The sequence below is a fragment of the Schistocerca gregaria genome, chromosome 4 (genome assembly GCF_023897955.1).
Source record: "Schistocerca gregaria isolate iqSchGreg1 chromosome 4, iqSchGreg1.2, whole genome shotgun sequence".
In the NCBI taxonomy this organism is placed as follows: Eukaryota; Metazoa; Arthropoda; class Insecta; order Orthoptera; family Acrididae; genus Schistocerca; species Schistocerca gregaria.
In genome coordinates, this window is record NC_064923.1 from 700,646,241 (window position 1) to 700,668,218 (window position 21,978).

Sequence of the window (21,978 nt, forward strand, 5' to 3'; positions counted from 1 at the left end):
ATCGCTGAGGCACGCAACCCTCCCCACCAACGGCAAAGTCCATGGTTCATGGGGGGGGGGGGGGGGGGAGGGGACTATGAAGTAGCCTAATTGCGAGATTTCCGCTTTATAGGAAGCAAAATAACATATGAATTACGAAGCAAGGAAGACGAAAAAAGTAGACTACCGCGGGCAAAGAAATTATACCAGGCCACCTTAATTTGAGGAAGAAATTCCTGAGAATGTAATTCTGAAGCACAGCATTGCAGAGAAATGAATCACGGGCTTTTGGGTGCCGGAGAAGAAGGGTATCGAAAAGTTTGAGATGAGGGCTGTAGTAGGATGCTAACAATTAGGTGGACTGACAAGACAAGAGATGACGAGATTCTCTGAAGAATCAACAAGGACAGAAATATGTGGAAAACTTTGAAGCAGGAACAGAATAGTAAGACGTATGTTGAGACACCAGTGAATAACCTCCGTAGTATTAGATGGCTAAGAAGTGAATGGGAAGACAGAGATTGGAAAACATCCAGCAGATAACTGAGGACTTTGGCTTGAATGCTGTCCTGAGACGAAGAAGTTGGCACAGGAAAGAATGCCGAGCCAGTAAAAGGACTGGTGACGGGCAAACAAAAAAAAATGTAGGTAAAAATAGAAGGTACATGAAGAAAGGTACATGCTTTGATGGGAGATAGTATTAGTGATTCTGATAAAAAAAAACTCACTATCCTCTATCTGGAATGATTTCCGATTTTGAACATATTTAATATCACATTTGTACGGTTTTGTTGAGTAACTCCTAAAACTCACCCTCCAAGCAAAACGTGTGCAGTACAAAATGAAACTATGTTAAATTTCCTACAAAAAAATTTCCTATTCAAACAGCCTGGCAGATAAAAACTGTGTTATGGACCAAGACTTGAACTCGGGAGCTTTGCCTTTCGCTGGAAAGTGCTCTTTCTTCCAGGAGTGCTAGTCCTGCAAGGTTCGCAGGAGAGCTTCTGTGCAGTTTGAAAAACCGGTACGGTAGCTCAGCGTCTTCGGTCAGAGATCTGGCTGCTCTCTGTAGTAGAAAAAACTAAATGAAGAGATCAACGATGAAATTCAAGGGGTATTATGTGACATCCGCTACGAAAAAATGCACCGAACAATAACGAACTGCAAAAAAAAAGTCGGTAGAGTACTTGCCCTCGTCAAAGGTCCAGAGCGCAATTCTCTGTCCGGCACACAGTTTTAATCAGCCAGTAAGTTTCATACCAGCGCACACACCGCTGCAGAGTGAAAATTTCATTCAAGATCCTATTCATTTTTTCTCTAGGACTAGAATTTTGCGCGAAGAGAGCATGATAATACTGAAGAAACTCACGTGACGGGCATTTGCTGTAGTTTAGGTAGTTTTTGTAGACCAGCTTGAGGTAGTTTCCAGATTTGACACACTATAAATGTCCTGTATTACATAGTTCGTCTCAGCTTCCTCTGCACCACTGTGGTGCACTGTAAACAATGGCAGTGTTTTAATAATACAGAAAATAGATAACAACGTACACTACATGTGTTGTATCTCCGAAACCATTCGGAACTACGCATTTGTCAATACGAAGCTTTTTGTTCAAAATCAGTAATAGTATCATAACTCAAAGCACCCTCCTTTCTTCCTGACTCACCCTATATAGATCATAGTGGGACGATCGGCTTAAAGCCTACCTTCTATAGACAGTAAAAAAATGTGAAATCAGGTACCATCAATCCATACAGGAAAATTTCCAAGTCCATAAATCCGATAAGGAAGGGAACCTTCACGACCAAATGCAAACAATTATATAGTCTTTTTAAACTATTTTAGCCGTTTACACAACTTTTCCTAATTACTAATCACAATTTTGTATTAAAAAGGAAGCTCAGCCATATCTATGTTGTAAAAATTTGGTTTATATATATCCATTTTTCACGTTGTAAGGCACAATCGTTACAGATTGGTTAACTTCTCCAGGCGTTCCAGTACTATGATGAAAAACACACATACACAAACGCAATACGTATATGCATAGTGTTTCAAAGTCTTTGCGTCAGATCATTTCGTGGAGAACAACTTTTGTTAGGAATAAAATATAGTTCCTGATTCGCATCTAAAACATCTTTACCCACCTACAGACACTCATCCTTAAGTTTTTCTTGTACAAAATAACCATCAGTATAGTGAGGAGTGTAGTATGCAGATGCAGCAGACTTCGTAGACCCTGCAAGTTTGGTGAAATCTCGTCGTCCCAGTGCAGGCGAATTCAATAAAAAGGCGCCTAGCGTCGTAGTATTCATAGCGTCGTAGTATTGATAGATTTTCAGAAAATCTTGGTGACTACAGCGAGGAAGAAGGTGAAAGATCCACCAAGATTTTCAGGTGATGGAAGAACAATATCAAGATGGAAGGGAGAAGCACATGGTGCCAGTATACTGCTAGAATCTTCAGTGTGACTAAAACAACTGGCTCTGAGCACTATGGGGCTTAACATCTGAGGTCATCAGTCCCCTAGAACTTAGAACTACTTTAACCTAACTAACCTAAGGACATCACACACATCCATGTCCGAGGCAACATTCGAACCTGCGACCGTAGCGGTCGCGCGGTTCCAAACTGTAGCGCCTAGAACCGCTCGGCCGTCAACGTGACTGTAATGACGATCAGCACAAGAGAAAATCACAAAGGCGACGTTTTTCCATATGAAAATTGTAATGTTTTTAAAAGACTTCCTGTTCATTCCTTTCTTCTTCTATTACATGCTGAATCAACAATGAAACTGCATTTTTGTGATCCTTTTCATATGCTTTTCTCATTTGCATTGACTGTGTACACAATGTATTTCAATATTTTGAATTTTTGTTTGTTTATTTATACATATTGTATAAAACCACAACAAATAGAGCCAATCTAGCAAAACGAGTGACGTGTTCGAATTCAGGGTCATAAAGTTACCCTAAATTCACTATCAATTGATTGGCAACAAAACCACTGTTGACCAGTGTAATGTAGGAGGCCACCTGCGAAGTTGAAAACAATTAAAACATAAATGCACACAAGAAAAATGCAAAAACAGTAATAATTAATTGAAATGTCGCTTGTAAGCCCTCAAATGAGAGGTTACATTCTCAATGGTTGATGTTTTCTTGGAAACGAAAGACACTGCATGCATGGCGTTGCCTGTTCGCTCTCTCGGTATGAATCCCATAGAGCAGCCAGGGATACACTAGGGAGACGGGTTGCTTCAAATCAACGTCCACCAACCACTCTCCAAGACTCACGAGCAGCGCTTCAGAAATAATGGGCGTTATTGTCTCAACAGGACATTGATGACATTATTCACAGCATCCTTCGTCGTTGTCAGGCCTGTATTGCTGCAAGAGGTGGTCATACCCCATAATGAGCACATTAACCAGTTGTTGCAATGTCTGTGCAAATCTGTTAAGTCGTAGAAAACGAAGAACATGCATGTTGCATGTTGCAGTTGTTGACGTTCTGTATTCTTTACATTGCTTTTTCGTTCCTATCAACTGTTTACACTGTTTTGTGATAAAATAAACGTAACCTTGAAAAATTTCCGTTTCTTGATGTAATTTTGGACATCAGTGTATATAAAGTGATGTGCATTCTGTAAAGGCAGATAAGTGTAACAGACCAGTATTTGAAAATCTGGAGCAATAGAGTGAAGCTTGTTTTTTCCTACGAATACGCAATAACGAACAGGTTTCAAGCAATTATTTGTTACGTGCAAATGATACTTCTTCTGTGACATTACACAACATGAAGACTGTTTTAACAGGTTTGAAATTGGCTGTGAGCAATAATGGATTAGCCGTTACAATACTCTCTTGGTTTTAGAATAAACAGGAAGACACAAGTGCATGTTCGACTGCGTCTGCCGGTGACGTTGCTCGAGCGGTGATTTCCTGTATTGGGAATTCGATTCCGGAGTAAACATGTTACCGCTGATTGCTGATGACCTTCTGAATCTGTACCTCTTGCGTCCAACGGAATCGATGGCCCCGCTCGCTCAATATCGCTGTCTGCAGAGCAGATTCCTGTTTACCATACCGCATGATCTGCATCATAGCTTCTAAACGTGTTTTGTTCCTCTCATTCGTTCAGACGTGTTCGGAAGAACTATGGTTCAAATCTCCGGCAGACCATTCAGATAAGAATCTTCCCTTCATTTCCTTAGTTAGCTGAAGACAAATCTCCCCTCATTCCAATCTCGTTCCCTGTTTCTAATGACTCCGTACTTCTTTTTACTTGCTCGATGGGCGTTAAGAAGTCATGGAAGTTTTACAGAACTGACAATTTATTAAATCAGTAACAAAAATGGAATATAATCGTTTCGTTATGCACTTCGATCTACTATTCGGCACAGAAGAAACGAAAGCTGTCCTTTCTTCTTAATATTAAGCCATTTCTAAGGACGTACAACTACCAGCTGTAAATTATTTGCCAGTGGCCCCTCGTTCAGTGTCGGAAGGTCGTGATTTTAAGTGCCCCACATTTCCTTTAAAGGGCTGTCGCTAGAGCCAGTCTTGAATCTTGAAGCGTTACAGTGCTGGACCCATTATTATCAGCTCCGCCGAAGACTACAAAAATTTCACCATGATTATTCAGTTTCCCTTGGAAGGGCCCTGCCTTGCCGATGAGCCTTCACGAAAATACATGATTGGCCGGGGGATTGGGGGAGGGGTATTTATGGGCAAAGACTCCTGCGGTTTGCAGGCTAAGCTGTCTATTAGTAGAATCTTACCCAGGATTGATCGCAGTCCTCTGGTTTGGAGCAGAGTGGAAGCTCTAAACCAGAGCCTTAGACGACTCTGCGACGGTTTCGGATGCCAATTTCTCGACCCCCGCTCTCGGGTGCAGAACTATAGGGTTCCCCTTGAAACGTCAGGCGTGTGTACTAGACGCGGAAAGCGGCTACTAGGATAGCAGAATACGTGAGGCTTGCGCATGGGGCTTGATTAGAGAACAATTCCCTTGGGATCAAAGGCGATTTGCCTGTTAAATCAGCAACAGTGACTTCACAACACCTTGATCCTCGCCGAGCAGAGATAGGAAAAATTTATTTTAGTAAACTGCACGAGTATCCAAGGAAAGGTTCCACAATTAGTATCGCTCGCTGCAGTTTGTAATGCACAGATAGTATTGAGAAAAGAAAGCTGGTTGATACCACTCGTCAATGACCACGAAATCCTAAGTTCAGATTGGAATGTTTGTTGTAAGGATAAGTTAGTCGCCAGTGGTAGCGGCGTGTTTATTGCAGTAAAAAATTCGATAAAATCTAGCGATGTGAAATTATCAGAGAATGGTAAAAAATGGTGATCGGGTGCTTTTATAGACCAGGTGGGCCAGGATCTGTAGTTGTAGAGCGCTTCAGACAGAACTTTCAGAATATCAACACCTGTTTTCCTGATCATGCCGTTGCAATAGGGAGTGATTTCAACTTACCACGTGTAGATTTGGGGTGTTATGCCATCAAAACTGGTGCCAGAGACAGGGATTCGTGTGGCATTGTTCTGGATGTCTTTTCCGAAAATTACCTTGAGCTAATTGTTAGAGAATCAACTCGTCAGGGTAACGTCTTACACCTCCTGGCAACAAACAGTCCTGAATTTATCGAATCAATTAATTAAGAGGTAGGTGTTGGTAATGATAAGGCTGTGACAGCATCTATGACGACGTGTCCTACAAGGAATGTTAAGAAACGTAGGCAGATACGTTTGCTCGGCAAGGGTGACAGGATACAAATTTCAGAATATCTCTGCAGTCAGCATAAAATATTCGGTGATGAGGACGAAGATGAGGAGAACAAATGGAAAAAATTCAAAGGCATCTTTCAATATGCCCTAGAACAAGTATGTTCCGAGTACGATTTTAAGGGATGCGAAAGATCCACCATTGTTTAATAACCGTGTTAGAAAAGCGCTTCTTAAACAAAGAGCATTCGTCTCAGATTCAAGAGAAGTAAAAACGTAGCTGACAAACAATAGCTGCATAGAGCGAAGATGACCGTAAGTAGAGCAATGAGAGAAGTGTTCAATGATTTTGATAGTAAGACGTTGTCAACCGACCTGAGTGGAAACCCTAAGAGATTTTGGTCGTACGTAAAATCAGTAAGTGGGTCAAAATCATCTATTCATTCTCTCAGCGACCACACGGGCACCGAAACGGAGGATAGCAGGAAGAAGGACGAAATACTGAATTCGGTCATCCGAAGTTGTTTCACCGCGGAAGATCGTAATACTGTCCCTCCATTCAGTGGTCATACGAACGTCGAAATGGCAGGTATTGAGATAACAGATCGCGGAACTGAAAAGCAGCTACACTCGATTAATAGTGGAAAGGTATCAGTACCAGATGAGATACCTATAATATTCTATAAAGATTATGCAAAAGAACTTGCTCCCCTTCTAGCAGTAATTTCTCTTAGATTCTTAAGCAACGAAAGGTACCTTACGACTGGAGAAAAAAGCGCAAGTGATTTCTATTTTTGAGAGAGGCTGTAAGACAGATCCACACAATTATAGACCTATATCGTTGATGTCAATTTGTTGTAGTATTATGGATCATGTTTTTTGCTCAAGAATTATGACGTTTTTAGAAAATAAACAACTCCTCTATAAAAATCAACATTGATTCCACAAACAGAGATTCTGCGAAACTCAGCTCGTTCTGTTCTTCCTTGAGAGGCACAGCGCAGTGGACAAATGCGCTCAGGTTGATGCCGTGTTCCTTGATTTCAGTATGCCATTTGACACCGTCCCGCATTGCCGTTTAATGAAAAAAAATACGAGCTCACGGGGTATCGGAGCAGATTTCCGATTGTATTCAAGACTTTCTTGCAGACAGAACTCAACACGTCAATCTTAACGGAACAAAATCGATAGTTGTAAAAATAATACTCGGTGTACCACGGGGAAGTTTGATAGGACCGTTGCTGTTTACAATATATAGTGCATAAATTATCTAGTAGAAAGCTTCGGATGCTCTTTAAGTGTATTTTCATATGATGCAGTTGTCTCTACCAAAGTAGCAACACCAGAAGATAGTAAGAATTTGCAGAAGACCTGAAGAGAATTGATTATTGGTGCAGGCTCTGGCAGCTGACCCTGAACGTAAATAAATGTAACATGTTGCGCATACATAAGAAAAGAAATCCACTACTGTACAGCTACACTATTGATGACAAACAGCTGGAAACGGCGTCTGCCGTGAAGTATTTAGGCGGAACAATCCAGAGGGACCTTAAGTGAAATAGCCATACAAAACAGATAGTGGGAAAAGCAGACAACAGACTCAGAATCATCGTAAGAAAATATAGCTCATTCTCGAAAGAAGTGGCTTATAAGGCGCTTGTTCTCCCGTTTCTTGAGTATTGTTCATCTATCTGGGATTGCTGTCAGGTAGGAATGATAGAGGAAATACAGAAGCACCAACGAAGAGCGGCACGCTTCGTTACGGACCGTTTAGCTGGCGAGAGAGCGTTACGGAAATGCTAAACAAACTCCACTGGCAGACGTTACAAGAGAGGCGTTGTGCATCACGGAGAGATTTACTATTGACATTTCGGAATGGCACCATTGAGGAGGAGTCGGACAACATATTACTTCCCCCCACATACATCTAGCGTATTGAGCACGAGCATAAAATTCGAGAAATTAGAGCCAATACAGAGGCTTGCCGACAATCGTTCGTCCCCTGCACTATTTGCGAGTGGAACAAGGTTGGAGGGTTCAGATAGTGGTACCGAAAGTGCCCTCCAGCACACACCATTAGGTGGCTTGTGGTGTGTGATGTAGATGTAGATGAGTAAGGAGATTCTCCGCAGAAGGAACGTGTGGAAAACATGGAAAAGAAGAAGGAACTTGATTTGCTGGATGTATTTCAGTATGTCTTCCTCTAGAGTTTTTACCCTCTGAAGCTCCCTCTAGGACTGTGGAAGCTGTTCCCTGATATTTTAACACATATCCTATCATCTATTAAGGTATAAGGGAACAGTTTCCATAGTCCTAGACGGAGCTGTAAACGGTAAAAATTATAGAGGAAGACAGAAATTGAAATACATCCAACAAATAATTGAAGTAAACTACAAGTCCTGTTCTGAGATGAAGAGGTCGGCACAGGAGAGGAATTCGTAGCGGACCGCATCAAACTAGACAGAAGAATAGTGATTAAAGACAAAGGAGGGAGAAAGAGGGGTGGAGGATAGACTGTTCCACTGCTGCAGCCTTCTGAGTGAACTACAATTGGTTCATGCCCCTCTTTATAATCTGATCAAAATTACTTCACGATAGACAGATAAGAAGGAATTAATGGCGTGACACTCACAGGAAGGCACGCAGCGTCTTCAATCAGTCCCACAAGACCATTAGCCGCGGCAACCACCCGTGGTTGCGAAATATTCACCACCAGATCTACAGCGCTTCCCACTGGCTGCAGTTTCATACGATATGCGGATATTTTCGGAATATATACTTCACATAGTTTAGATTCTTTTATCTATTAATGATTCAGTTGTAAATATCGTTTGTTGCCCGGACATACTTCATCTTCCAGGCGTTTGTAAAGCCAACCGGAATGAGTAGGTGCTATAGTCGTTATTTCTGTGGCGCTCGCCTGTAGGTTTGCGGGGTGTGGAAGTTGCAAAGTGATGCCGAGTTGTGACACGCGGACCCCACTGTTGCAGGAGAGCGCCGCCATGCCGCCTCTACCGCCGCCACCGCCGAAGGCGGGATCCGGCCCGGCCCTTCGGGCGTCTTCCTGCCGGCGGATGTTGCTGCTCTCCGCCGTCCTCTTGGCGACGCTGTGCCCAGGTAAGTGGCCTCCAAACGGCTTTCTTACGTAGTTAGTTGCATGATCCGTAGATCACACTCACGATACATGTTAACGTGTGGAATTAATACCGGAACAGAATAAAACATGCACTCTGTGAAAAATTATTTACGTGGCTACATGCCGTGGCTATATGCCTGCTACCCCTACCACTGACGTTTTATGCAACCCGCAATTCAAAATCTGATGAGTCCTCCGGGCTGTGCTAGCGTAGTCGAAGAAACTTTTCAGTTCCTGACTTTTCGTCCAGAACTTTGCTGCACATCTTCGAAGCCTTATGTGCATGTCGCCTCTAGGTGCCTCAGCTCAATGGGAACGCTACCTTGGCCACAGGTGAATTGTGCATTGAAAACAATTCTACGAGTTGTTGTGACTAATAGGGGAATAAAAATACAGATCAATGCACAACCTGTGTCCTAGTTTGCCATCTTGTTTCCGTATCGCCAGGATCTCAAGAAACAGGAGGGCGCCAACCTGTAACAACTCTACTGAAGCACATCATGCACAATGTGGTATGCTGACCCATGACTAATCTGTAAACATGCTGCAATGCCATTCAGTGTCACTCGGCGGTTTTCCTTTATTATGGCTTCAACTGCTGCAATGTTGTGTGGAGTCACAACTCGTTGTGCCGGACCAGAAGAGGAGCATCTTCCACTGAAGTCACACCATTTGCGAACCTCCTACTCCATTCGTAGACTTGCTGCTGTGACACACACGCATCGCGCGTACTGAACCTTCATTCGTCGATGAATTTCAATAGGTTTCACACCTTCGCTACGCAAAAACGGAATAACAGAACGCTGTTCTTCCCTGGTGCAAGACGCAAGTGGGGCGGCCATCTTTATACTGATACTGCGACGGTATGTGTGCATCTGCTCTATGCTACCACAAACAGGCCATTCTGCACGCTGTTTATAGCACGCTTACCAACTTACATGACAACGGCGCGAAATTTCGATTTGTTATAACAAATTTAAGGTTTTCATTTGACTCATCCTCGTATTCAATATTATTTATTTGCTTTTCAAACAAATCACACACTTTACCGAACAGAAAAATTATAGTGCTTACAAGTGCCTTAAAAATTGAACAAAACTCATATTACCGATAAAACAGTCATGTTATATTGAAGTAAGGACGATTTTGTGCACTATTTATTAAGAGACCATTTTAAGAAGAAATTTCCTGATTCTCACCTATCTCCAGAAAAATTCACACTACGTGGGATTTGTCCTGCAAAAACAGTAACGAGAGATACTTTCCGGGATGTGAGGTCGTGGTCCAAGAACTTTTTCTGCTCCTTACGTTTCGTCCAGGACTGCGCTGGACCACGACCTCACATCCCGGAAAGTATATCAACAGCCATGTCACCCGCTCGTGAAAGCCTTCATTCTACAGTAACGAGAGACTAGCGGCAATTCTGTGTCGCATTTCATGTGGACAAACGAAATGTTCTACGAAACAGCCACGAAAAGGGTGAATCATCACTTTAAGAGCGACAACATTGTCAGCGCACTCTGCTCCTGTTTCTGTATGACCTCTCAAGACTACGCTATATTTGAAAAGGAAATGCACATACAGAATTTGCTTGCCGGATCCCACGACCCCGCTTTTGTCCTCCATGATACATTTAGTTCCATTTGACTCAGGCAGAATTAACATATTCCATCTAAAAGTTAAGACTGACTGCAGAAGAATCACGCTCATTTGCTTACACGCTTACCTGCTTTTTACATGATTTTTGTGGCTTTTATTTGACTCCCGCAACACTGAACTGACTTTGTACATTTGGATGAGGCAGTAACTGAGAAGTTACCTAGAAAAAACAGAGGAAATTCTTCAATAGATAAACGAAAGAAGAGCCCACGGTTTGCAAATCTTAAGGCTGAAAGTAACGTTCCCATCATGTGACACTGTCAGGCAACATAGCTAGATGAAACTTGGGCTTCACATAGAATTGCTACACTATAGCACAGAAAGTAACTGAAAGAAACCCGCAATGAGACAGACTGAAATGACACTTTTTGTTCAGGTGTAACATCAAACACCGGCACGTCGGCATGGAACGTAACAGCAGAGAAGGCTCTGAGACGGCGTCAGCCTAGAGTACGGTGACTAGGAAGCACCACGTCAGGAGCGGCTCTATCCGAATAGAATATAAGCGCCACGCCAGCTAACCTCCACCACACTAGAAGAGCCGCACTAATAAAGCCGCACGAGAAGACGAACCTTCATCCTAGCTGTTTAGCTGATACTTGTGCCTTATATTAAGTGCTTGCTATGAAATTATATATAACGATGGACATTAATTATTTGCACGTCTCAAAATGCTTGCGACACATCTTTCTAGAACTGCAAGTTTTCTCAATTTAGTTTCTGAAATAAATTGCATTTATTTGATTTGCTTGTATGTTGTCTTATCCCGCTACCTAGTGTAGCTTTCGACCGTCCTTCTCTGCTGCTGACATTCTACACCTCACTCATCTCCTCTCTAAACAGCTCAACTCCCGTCGCTCGGTCATCTTCCTCTCCCTCGACCTTGAACGTGCTTACGACCGTGTATGGCATTCCGGTCTCCTCTTCAAGCTCCAAATCTTCACCCTTCCTATCAACTACGTCCGTCTGATCGGGTCCTTTCTTTCCCAACGCCCTTCCTATGTCACCATCCATAACACGGATTCCTACACCTTCTACTCCTCCGCCGGTGTGCCCCAAGGTTCCGTCCTCTTCCCTCTTCTCTACCTTCTGTATACGGCGGACACGCCACCACCTTCACCCCCGTCCACCTTCTCCAGTACGCCGATGACACCGCCTTCCCTGCCCTTGCCCCACCCTGCAACGCTCCCAACACCTTCTCCAATCCCATCTTGACCTGTTCACAACTTGGTGTAACCAGTGGTTGCTCAAGCTCAATCCTTCGAAGACCTAGCGATCATTGTAGGCAAAACCACCCCTTCCTTCCATCTCCCCGACTTGTATCCAACCATTTACGGCCATCCTATCACCCTCACCCCCACCCTCAAGTACCTTGGTGTCACCCTTGACTGTCACCTCTCCTGGACCCTCATCTCCAGACAATCCAAGCCAAGGCACACTCCCAACGCCGTCTCCTCAAGCTCGTTTCTGGCTGCAGATGGGGCCTGGACCCCTCCACCACCCTCTGCACCTATAAATCCCTCATCCGCCTTATCCTCTGCTACGACCACCCCACCTGGATCTCCTGCCCTCCTACCTTTTACAAATTCCTTCAAATCCTAGAACACCATGCGCTCCGCCTCGCCTACCGTATCCGCCATCTCTCCCCCACACGGATCCTGTATGACCTCATTCCGTTGCCGCACCTCCTCCTTTTCCTTGACCAGATACGGATCCTCTACACCTCCTGTAAACTTGACCCCCCTCACCTGCTTGTCTCTGCCATCCTCTCCCACCACTGTCTGCAGCCGCACCTGTATTCCCACATCCCACCTGCTCTCCATCTCTCCACTCTCCATACCCTCGCCCAAGGTGGCTTCTGCCAACTCCGCCTCCCTGATGATGCCCTCATCCCCTCCATCTACCCCTCGTACCAACTCTGATCCTCCCCTTCCACCCCTTGTGTCTTTATCCCAGGGCACCCTCTCTCCTTTCTCTCCCTCCTCCCTCCCTCCTCTCCCCTGGGCTTCCCCTACCCCCCTACCTTATTTCTTCCCCCTCCCATCTCCTCTGACACTGGCATCTCCACCCTCCCCTCTCCCTACTCCCCCACCTTTTCCCCTTTGGCAGGTCCCTGGACTCGTACATGACCAGTGAACATTCGCGCACTGGAGATCATCGCCATCGGTTTTTTGTGTACCATCGTGTTAATGCCTTAGTGTTTCACGATCCGTGCTCCTCATTCACGTGTGTAGTTTCTGTCATCTGTGTTTGTGTATCGGTGCTGAACGTTTTTTATGTCGCTACTCTTGTGAATGTCTCCATGTGTTTTTACTCTGTCTACTGTTTGCTTTCATTCATTTTGTTTTTCGCTTTTCTCTATCTTCATTTGTACTAATCGTTATGTCTGTGGCCGAAGAGCGGCGTAGTTTTGCCGCTGCCGGCCTACCTTGTATAAGGTATAAAATGACAAAGAAAAAAAAATTGTCCTGCTGTCCGAGAAAACAGCTTCCTAGGCACCCTATATTACACTAGTGGGAAGGATCCCACACTTTTGATCAAAGACAATAATCACGCTGAAGTCTCCGCAATTCATGGTGACCCTCTGAACATTACAGAAGGCGTAACAGGGTTCTCGGTAGTGTGTGCGATCACAAAGGACATCAGTGCACGCTCTGCAACACGCTCGCATGCGGGCCTCAAGATTGGTAAGGAGTTCTTATGATAAGACGTTTCGTTTCTCCACCAGGGCTCCTGACAAGTGCTGGATGGTCATTGGGTCATGTGGACGTGCTGCAATGGATTTAAATGAAACGGGCAGGCCAGTCCATTCGCCGAATACCCTGTCTCCCCCTGCGCTCTTCGATGCAGTCGCCCATTGCCGTCCATAAAAATGAAGTCAGGTCAAAAGCACTCCTGAAAAGACGATCGTCGTGGAGGTGTGGAGTGTCGTAGAAACTTTGTCCGTGTTCAAAAATTTGGAGGTCAGTACGACCATGCGACATCATGCCTGACACACCATAATACCTCGAGCAACAAAATGATCATTCTCGACAATGTTTCATCTCACCTCTCACCACTTGAAGATACGTAATGCACCAAGGAACATTTTCGAACACGATCGTTTCGGTGGTTCCGGTGTTACGGTGCGGGAAATCATAATGTTGCATGCACTTACTGACCTCCAAATATTTGAACACGGTATATTCACCGGTTATCGTCATTGTAACACTGTGCTCCTCCACCATGTGTGTCTTTTCAGGGAAAAAATATATTCGGCGAATGAACTGGTCTCTCCGTTCTACCGTATAGAATACCACCGAGAATGTTTGAGATGAGTTGGGAAGCCTATTGAAAGCACGTCCATATGCACCAGATCCAGCCGTTGTCAACAGAACTGGTTGAGGAATGGAATGCCCTACCACAAGTACTCCTTATCAACCTCCTGGCCAGCATGTGAGTACGTTGCAGAGCGTGCACTGCTGCCAGCGGTGATCATACACGCTGTTGAGAACCGTCTTGCACTTTTTCAAAGGCACAGGCGACCGTCAGAAATCGCCGCGATTTCTGTGTAATTACTGCCTTAAATGAAATTGTTGTTTCTGTTCGTTCCATTAGGTATTTCTTTCATATACCTTCTGCACTATTCTGTAGCAGTTCTATGTGTGGTCCAAGTTTCATCGAACTGTGACACATCTAAAGCTACTTTCTATCTTAAGTTTTACACACCAATGCTAGCACAAAAGTGCTCACGAAAAGACAGGAGTATAGCATATAAGTCACATATGTATGAAACAAATAGAAAGAGCAGGAAGGCTAATGCAAAATGGCTATACAAATACGAGGAGGTAAAAAAAGAAATATTTACTATCAAAAACAGTCTTGATCACAATTTATTTATTACGGTGACCAGTTTCGACCACTACTGTGGTCATCTTCAGACCAATGAGTAAGGACCTCCTTCTGCTGGTGTAGTGATTCTCCACCAGAAGGAGGTTCTTACTCATTGGTCTGAAGATGACCTCAGTAGTGGTCGAAACGGGTCACCGTAATAAATAAATTGTGATCAAGACTGTTTTTGATAGTAAATATTTGTAACACTTTGATCACTGTTCACTCCCACAATGTATTCAAATGTCAGAAAAAGAAATGTTCGCCGGACAGTCCGATTCAACGTACACAAAAAATTAACAACAGCCTAGAAATTAAAAGCAAAGGTCTCAACCTTAAGAGCGTAAGAGTAACACCATTCTTAAACTCAGAGGACAGAGCGGGTAGGTGGAATAGGTACATGCGTCTCCACGACACATGGGAAATATCTGATGATATGACAGATGAACAGATTTGAGTCGATATGGAAGACACTGAAGATCCAGTATTAGGCACTAAGTTTAATAAATCTTTCGAAGGCTTGAAATCAAATAAGGTAGAAGTGATAGATAATATTCCTTAGAGAGTTCTAAAATCATCTTAGGACGTGGCAACTGAAATACTATTCAAGAAAGAATTTAGAATCCGTGATACTGGAGGCATACCATCAGACTTTCGTAAAATATCATTCACACAACACCGGAGACAACAAGGAGTGACAAATGCGGGAACTATCGCACAATCAGCTTAATGTCTCATTCATCCAAGATGCTGACATGATTTAAATACAAAAGAATGGATAAGAAAATTGTCGATATTTTAATTACCAAGAGTCTAGTTTTACGTAAGGTAAAGACACCAATGCCATTTATGACGTTGTGCTTGACGTTGGAAGCAAGGCGTCAGAAGTATAAAGTCTCATTTGTAGGATTTCTCGGCTATTGTGAAAGAAGCTGGCCGCCGTGGCCGAGCGGTTGTAGGCACTTCAGTCCGGAACCGCCCTGCTGCTACGGTCGCTGGTTCGAATCCTGCCTCGGGCATGGATGATGTGTGTGATGTCCTTAGGTTAGCTAGGTTTAAGTAGTTCTACGTCTAGAAGACTGATGGCCTCAGATGTTAAGTCCCTTAGTGCTTAGAGCCACCTGAACCAGTTTGTAAAAAAAAAAAAAAAAAAAAATGGGAGAGAGAGATCAGTGCTCGCACGGAAAGATATAGGTGCTCATTTTTCATGCGTGCCATTTGTTAGTTTAACTGTAGAGATACAATCTGAAACTCACTCTGTGAACCCTCTGCCAAGCACTTAGACTAGAATTACGGAGCAGTGATGTAGATGCTTTCCGTTTGATCAAAACATATGAGAAAGGCATATTACTGTTCTCCTCCATCTCCACTATAAATCTCATGTTAGGATGTATACCTTTGACACCGCCGATGAACTGCTGAATGCCTCACTACCGTGCAGAAAAATTAGAAATGTGCCGTCAACATATCTGAACAAGCAGGCTGGACGGAGGACAGCATTGTTCAACACTCGTTCAGTGAAATCCCGCATTAATAATTAGCTATGGTTGGTGACAGTAATGTACACTATACAAAAAATATTTAGTCGTGAAGTTGTGTTGAAACAGTTTTAAGTCATAAGGGGTGAAATGTATCTCCTATCAATACTTCCGTAAAAAGCTAGACCGCAACGAGGCTATCCATGGTTTCACTTAGTGTATCTTCATCTCCTCTCTAACATAAACATTTATGAGTTTGAATAAGGTGTCTACAGTGGACAGCTATAGATGCCAATAATTGATTGGTTCAAAATGGCTCTGAGCACTATGCGAGTTAACTTCTGAGGTCATCATTCGCCTAGAACTTAGAACTAATTAAACCTAACTAACCTAAGGACATCACACACATCCATGCCCGAGGCAGGATTCGAACCTGCGACCGTAGCGGTCGCTCGGTTCCAGACTGTAGCGCCTAGAACCGCACGGCCACTCCGGCCGGCCGCCAATAATTGAGATAGATACTTTGTGCCCTGTGTCTAGGAGAGACAATAGTATTCAGTATTGTTCTAAGTGATATGCCATCCCTGTGTGTTTCACATAGACCATACAGTCTGAGTGGCCTCGGTGACCTTGGCCTTAAATTTTTCACAAGTTCGTCAGAGGGGCCAGATCTCCTGAGTAGTTCTCCTGTTTTCCTGCTAAGTGCCTATGTAGAACCATATTTAAGAATCGGATAAATGCAATATTCCAATAATAGACACACTTCGTTAAGATGATCTGCTGCGTTGAGGAAATCGTAACATTCCCCTGGTCGGCCAGAAAAACAATCAACTTTCCATCTTTCTCCAAAAAATTCAGTCCCTGCTTCTCCACCCTGTTCCTAACCACGATAATGGAAGCAATCATTGAAAGCTTGGAATGTTGGAACTTGAGTTGGCGAGTTATACAACTCCTTATCCAAGCAACAAGTGTTTGGGTATAAAATTTTATAAGACAAGCTCCAGTGTTCCTTCACTATCGTTCCATCCGTTCATCGAACTGACATTAACAGAAATAAAAGGAAGGTTCTGGAGGAGGATTAAAATACAGAGTGAGAGGATTTGATAAGATTTTATTCTCAGAGAAAGTGAAGGAGAATTGTAGGACACATTGAATGGAGTGAACAGTCTGTGAACTGAAAGGAAGCAGCGGAAGTGAGAGTAGCGATAAACTTAACAGCAACATTTGCACCCACGTAGTAGACGAAGGAATTGTGCTGCCTTAACATCAAAATAACGAAAGCAGCTTGGCCCGCTAACAGTAACCACTGTACAGATATCACACACGTAAGAACGGCATTGCTCGCCAAAAGAAAACTGTCTTTGTAAAAGATGCACCTTAACCAGAGACAAAAAATTTTGAAAACTTTCCGAAACGACAAACATATTCGTCATTGTCGAGCAGAACGGCGATTTACCTATCGCTACCACTTCATAACGCGCTTACATAAAGTACGAAGTGCAACTGAAATCTCAGTATACACTTAAAGGTTATTGTGGCCTTAACGATATAACAGGCAAGAAGCGAACAGTACATTCTAACCTATACATTTCGAATTTATTTACTTCTTTGCATTTTGTATTCGTATTCCTCATTCAGCTTCTCTTGAGGAACAGGTAAATGTAAATATTACGATTGATAGAAATCACAAGCAATTACTCAGGATTATTTATATACAAGGGTGTATCATAAATTCTGGATTCTTGTTTCACGTCGTTCTCTTCATTTTTAAAGATTTCTTCTCTTCATTACTACAACTGCCACTATCTCAATCACTACACTTATTCCATATAATGTAATTATTTAAAACTATAAAAATGCGAAAGTTTGGCACAGTTTTCCTGGTCATGGAATAATCTTAATACTAGAAAGAACCGTAGAAGGTAAAAAGTCTGAGGGAAGACGAAGATCGGAATAAATACGAGAGTTACCCAAAAAGTAATGCACCCCATTTTTTTTTTCTCAGACGAAAACAATGCTGCGTATGCGAAACTTTACGTATGTGTTAACCGAATCTCCTGTGTGAGCGCCCCACTTTTCCGTCACTTCCGCAGATAGCGTAGCTGCAGAACGGTCTATAGTTATAATATATAATGTTGTTGTTGTTTTTGTTGTTGTTGTTGTTGTTGTTGTTGTGGTATTCAGTCCTGAGACTGGTTTGATGCAGCTCTCCATGCTACTCTATCTTGTGCAAGCTTCTTCATCTCCCAGTACCTACTGCAACCTACATCCTTCTGAATCTGCTTAATGTAGTCATCTCTTGGTCTCCCTCTACGATTTTTACCCTCCACGCTGCCCTCCAATACTAAATTGGTGATCCCTTGATGCCTCAGAACATGTCCTACCAACCGATCCCTTCTTCTGGTCAAGTTGTGCCACAAACTTCTATTCTCCCCAATCCGATTCAATACTTCCTCATTAGTTATGTGATCTACGCATCTAATCTTCAGCATTCTTCTATAGCACCACATTTCGAAAGCTTCTATTCTCTTCTTGTCCAAACTATTTATCGTCCATGTTTCACTTCCATACGTGGCTACACTCCATACAAATACTTTCAGAAATGACTTCCTGACACTTAAATCTATACTCGATGTTAACAAATTTCTCTTGTTCAGAAACGCTTTCCTTGCCATTGCCAGTCTACATTTTATATCCTCTCTACTTCGACCATCATCAGTTATTTTGCTCCCCAAATAGCAAAACTCCTTTACTACTTTAAGTGTCTCATTTCCTAATCTAATTCCCTCAGCATCACCCAGCTTATTTCGACTACATTCCATTATCCTCGTTTTGCTTTTGTTGATGTTAATCTTAATACCCTCCTTTCAAGACACTGTCCATTCCGCTCAATTGCTCTTCCAGGTCCTTTGCTGTCTCTGACAGAATTACAATGTCATCGGCTAACCTCAAAGTTTGTATTTATTCTCCATGGATTTTAATTCCTACTCCGAATTTTTCTTTTGTTTCCTTTACTGCTTGCTCAATATACAGACTGAATAACATCGGGGAGAGGCTACAAGCCTGTCTCACTCCTTTCCCAACCACTGCTTCCCTTTCATGCCCCTCGACTCTTACAACTGCCATCTGGTTTCTGTACCAATTGTAAATAGCCTTTCGCTCCCCGTATTTTACCCCTGCCACCTTCAGAATTTGAAAGAGAGTAATGCAGTCAACATTGTCAAAAGCATTCTGTAAGTCTACAAATGCTAGAAACGTAGGTTTTCTTTTCCTTAGTCTAGCTTCTGAGATACGTCGTAGGGTCAGTATTGCCTCACGTGTTCCAATATACGAGATTGGAATAATAGAGAATTGTGAAGGTGATTCGATGAACTCTCTGGCAGACACTTAAATGTGATTTGCAGAGAATCGATATAGATGTAGATGTAAATGTAGAAGAACTGAAGCAGGAGAGGAAGGGTGAGAGCTAGAAATAAGAAGAAAACACGAATTTCAGAAGGTTGTTTTGACATCAATACACTATTGTAGACGGCCTCCACAGAAGGATCACCCGCTACGATGACCATTGCAAGTGAACCGGAAGCAGAGTGACCTTCCGACTGCTGCGTCGTCTAGACTGTTGGGTCACTGTAGAGGGTCCCCCCACCCCAGCCTTCACCCCTACCACCCTGTTTCCCTCTGCGATCAGGAAAAAGTGTTCACCCCCCGGATCGCCTTAGTCGACGTGCACGATGTATTCTCCGCGGAGAGGCAGTAAAACCACGTGCCGTGGCGAGCCGCGAGAACACAGTGGACGCTGAGCAACGAGTCGCCGTCCTGGGACAGCGTCGCCGCTGGTGACCCCTGCATCGCCTCGGCGGGCAGGCAGTCCATTATTCGCGGCGGTCCCCGGCGGAGCCAATCATACACGCTGCCTGCGTGTTGTCCGCGTATCGACCGCGGGCGGCGTCCCTTGGCCGGCGGGCGCGGACGCTGGGTCGAGGAGCGGCGCAGATTTCCCTGGGGGCGGCGCAAGCGGCGGCGTCCCCACAGCGCCGCCCTCACACCGACCACCGGCCGCCGCCGCCGCTCGCGCCAGTTCTCGATCCCGGGACGACCGCCGTTTGCCGCCAAACGCTCTCCACTAACACTGGCGCCACTCCGGGCTGTCACGCTTCAGCCGCTACCGACTCTACAAGGCCGTCCTCCAGTCCATTCATTTGCTCCAATTTACAAATTACGTTCCACCTCTTTACTACAACAGGTCGTACTTTCATAATATGAAATTGTACACGTACAGAATGCGAAACTTATTCACTATTCCTCATCATCATCATTTAAGACTGATTATGCCTTTCAGCGTTCAGTCTGGAGCATAGTCCCCCTTATAAAATTCCTCCATCATCCCCTACTCAGTGCTAACATTGGTGCCTCTTCTGATGTTAAGCCTATCACTTCAAAATCATTCTTAACCGAATCCAGGTACCTTCTCCTTGGTCTGCTCCGACTCCTCCTACCCTCTACGGCTGAACCCATGAGTCTCTTGGGTAACCTTGCTTCTCCCATGCGTGTAACATGACCCCACCATCTAAGCCTGTTCACCCTGACTGTTACATCTATAGAGTTCATTCCCAGTTGTTTCTTTATTTCCTCATTGTAGACACCCTCCTGCCATTGTTCCCATCTATGAGTACCTGCAATCATCATATCCGCAACCTCAACCTTACTGATAAGGTAACCTGAATCCACCCACCTTTCGCTCCCGTACACCAAAGTTGGTCGAAAGATTGAACGGTACTGACTTCCGTCTTGCAGAAGAGAGTAGTTCGTAGCTGAGCGCTCACTGCATTAGCTTTGCCACACATCGCTTCCAGTTCTTTCATTATGTTGCCATTCTGTGAGAATATGCATCCTAAGTACTTGAAACCGTCCACCTGTTCTAACTTTGTTCCTCCTATGTGGCACTCATTCCGTTTATATCTCTTTCCCACTGACATTACTTTCGTTTTGGAGATGCTAATCTTCATACCACAGTCCTTCCATTTCTGATCAATCCATGAAATATTACTTTGCAAACTTTCAATCGAATCTGCCATCACAACTTAGTCATCTGCATATTCGAGACTGCTTATTTTGTGTTCACATGTCTTAATCTCATCCAGCCAGTTTATTGTTTTCAACATTTTTTTTTGTCATCAGTCTACTGACTGGTTTGATGCGGCCCGCCACGAATTCCTTTCCTGTGCTAACCCCTTCATCTCAGAGTAGCACTTGCAACCTACGTCCTCAATTATTTGATTGACGTATTCCAATCTCTGTCTTCCTCTACAGTTTTTGCCCTCTACAGCTCCCTCTAGTACCATGGAAGTCAATCCCTCATGTCTTAGCAGATGCCCTATCATCCTGTCCCTTCTCCTTATCAGTGTTTTCCACATATTCCTTTCCTCTCCGATTCTGCGTAGAACCTCCTCATTCCTTATCTTATCAGTCCATCTAATTTTCAACATTCTCCTATAGCACCACATCTCAAATGCTTCGATTGTCTTCTGTTCCGGTTTTCCCACAGATTTCTGTGCACCAGGAATTACATGGGGACGACTTTGAAGGTCATGTACAGCTCTGCCACTGGGCACAAGAGAAGTTACGGGACGATGACAGATTTTTTGCACGGGTTCTATTTAGCTACGAAGTGTCATTCACCAACAGCGGTAGCGTAAACCGGTATAATATGCACTATTGGGCAACGGAAAATCCACGATGGCTGCGACAAGTGGAACATCAGCGACCTTGGTGGGTTAATGTATGGTGCGGCATTATGGGAGGAAGGACAATTGCCCCTCCATTTTATAGATGGCGATCTAAATGGTGCAATGTATGCTGATTTCCTACGTAATGTTCTACCGATGTTACTACGAGATGTTTCACTGCACGACATAATGGCGATGTACTTCCAACTTGATAGATGTCCGGCACATAGCTCTCGTGCGGTTGAAGCGGTATTGAATAGCATATTTCATGACAGGTGGATTGGCCGTAGAAGCACCATACCATGGACCGCACGTTCACCGTATCTGACGTCCCCGTATTTCTTTCTGTGGGGAAAGTTGAAGGATATTATATTTGCTGTCGCGATCCACCGACAACGCC

General features: G+C 43.8%; 1 protein-coding gene across 1 annotated transcript in view; it reads left to right on the plus strand.

Annotated features, from left to right (window-relative positions):
• Positions 1 to 21,978, plus strand: part of LOC126268131 (uncharacterized) — a 1,167,451-nt gene that overhangs the window by 945,633 nt on the left and 199,840 nt on the right. The window contains exon 4 of the mRNA XM_049973661.1: positions 8,700 to 8,826. Within this exon, the coding sequence (XP_049829618.1) occupies positions 8,712 to 8,826 (115 nt within the window). The 5' untranslated portion in view covers positions 8,700 to 8,711. The remainder of the gene's footprint in view (positions 1 to 8,699; positions 8,827 to 21,978) is intronic.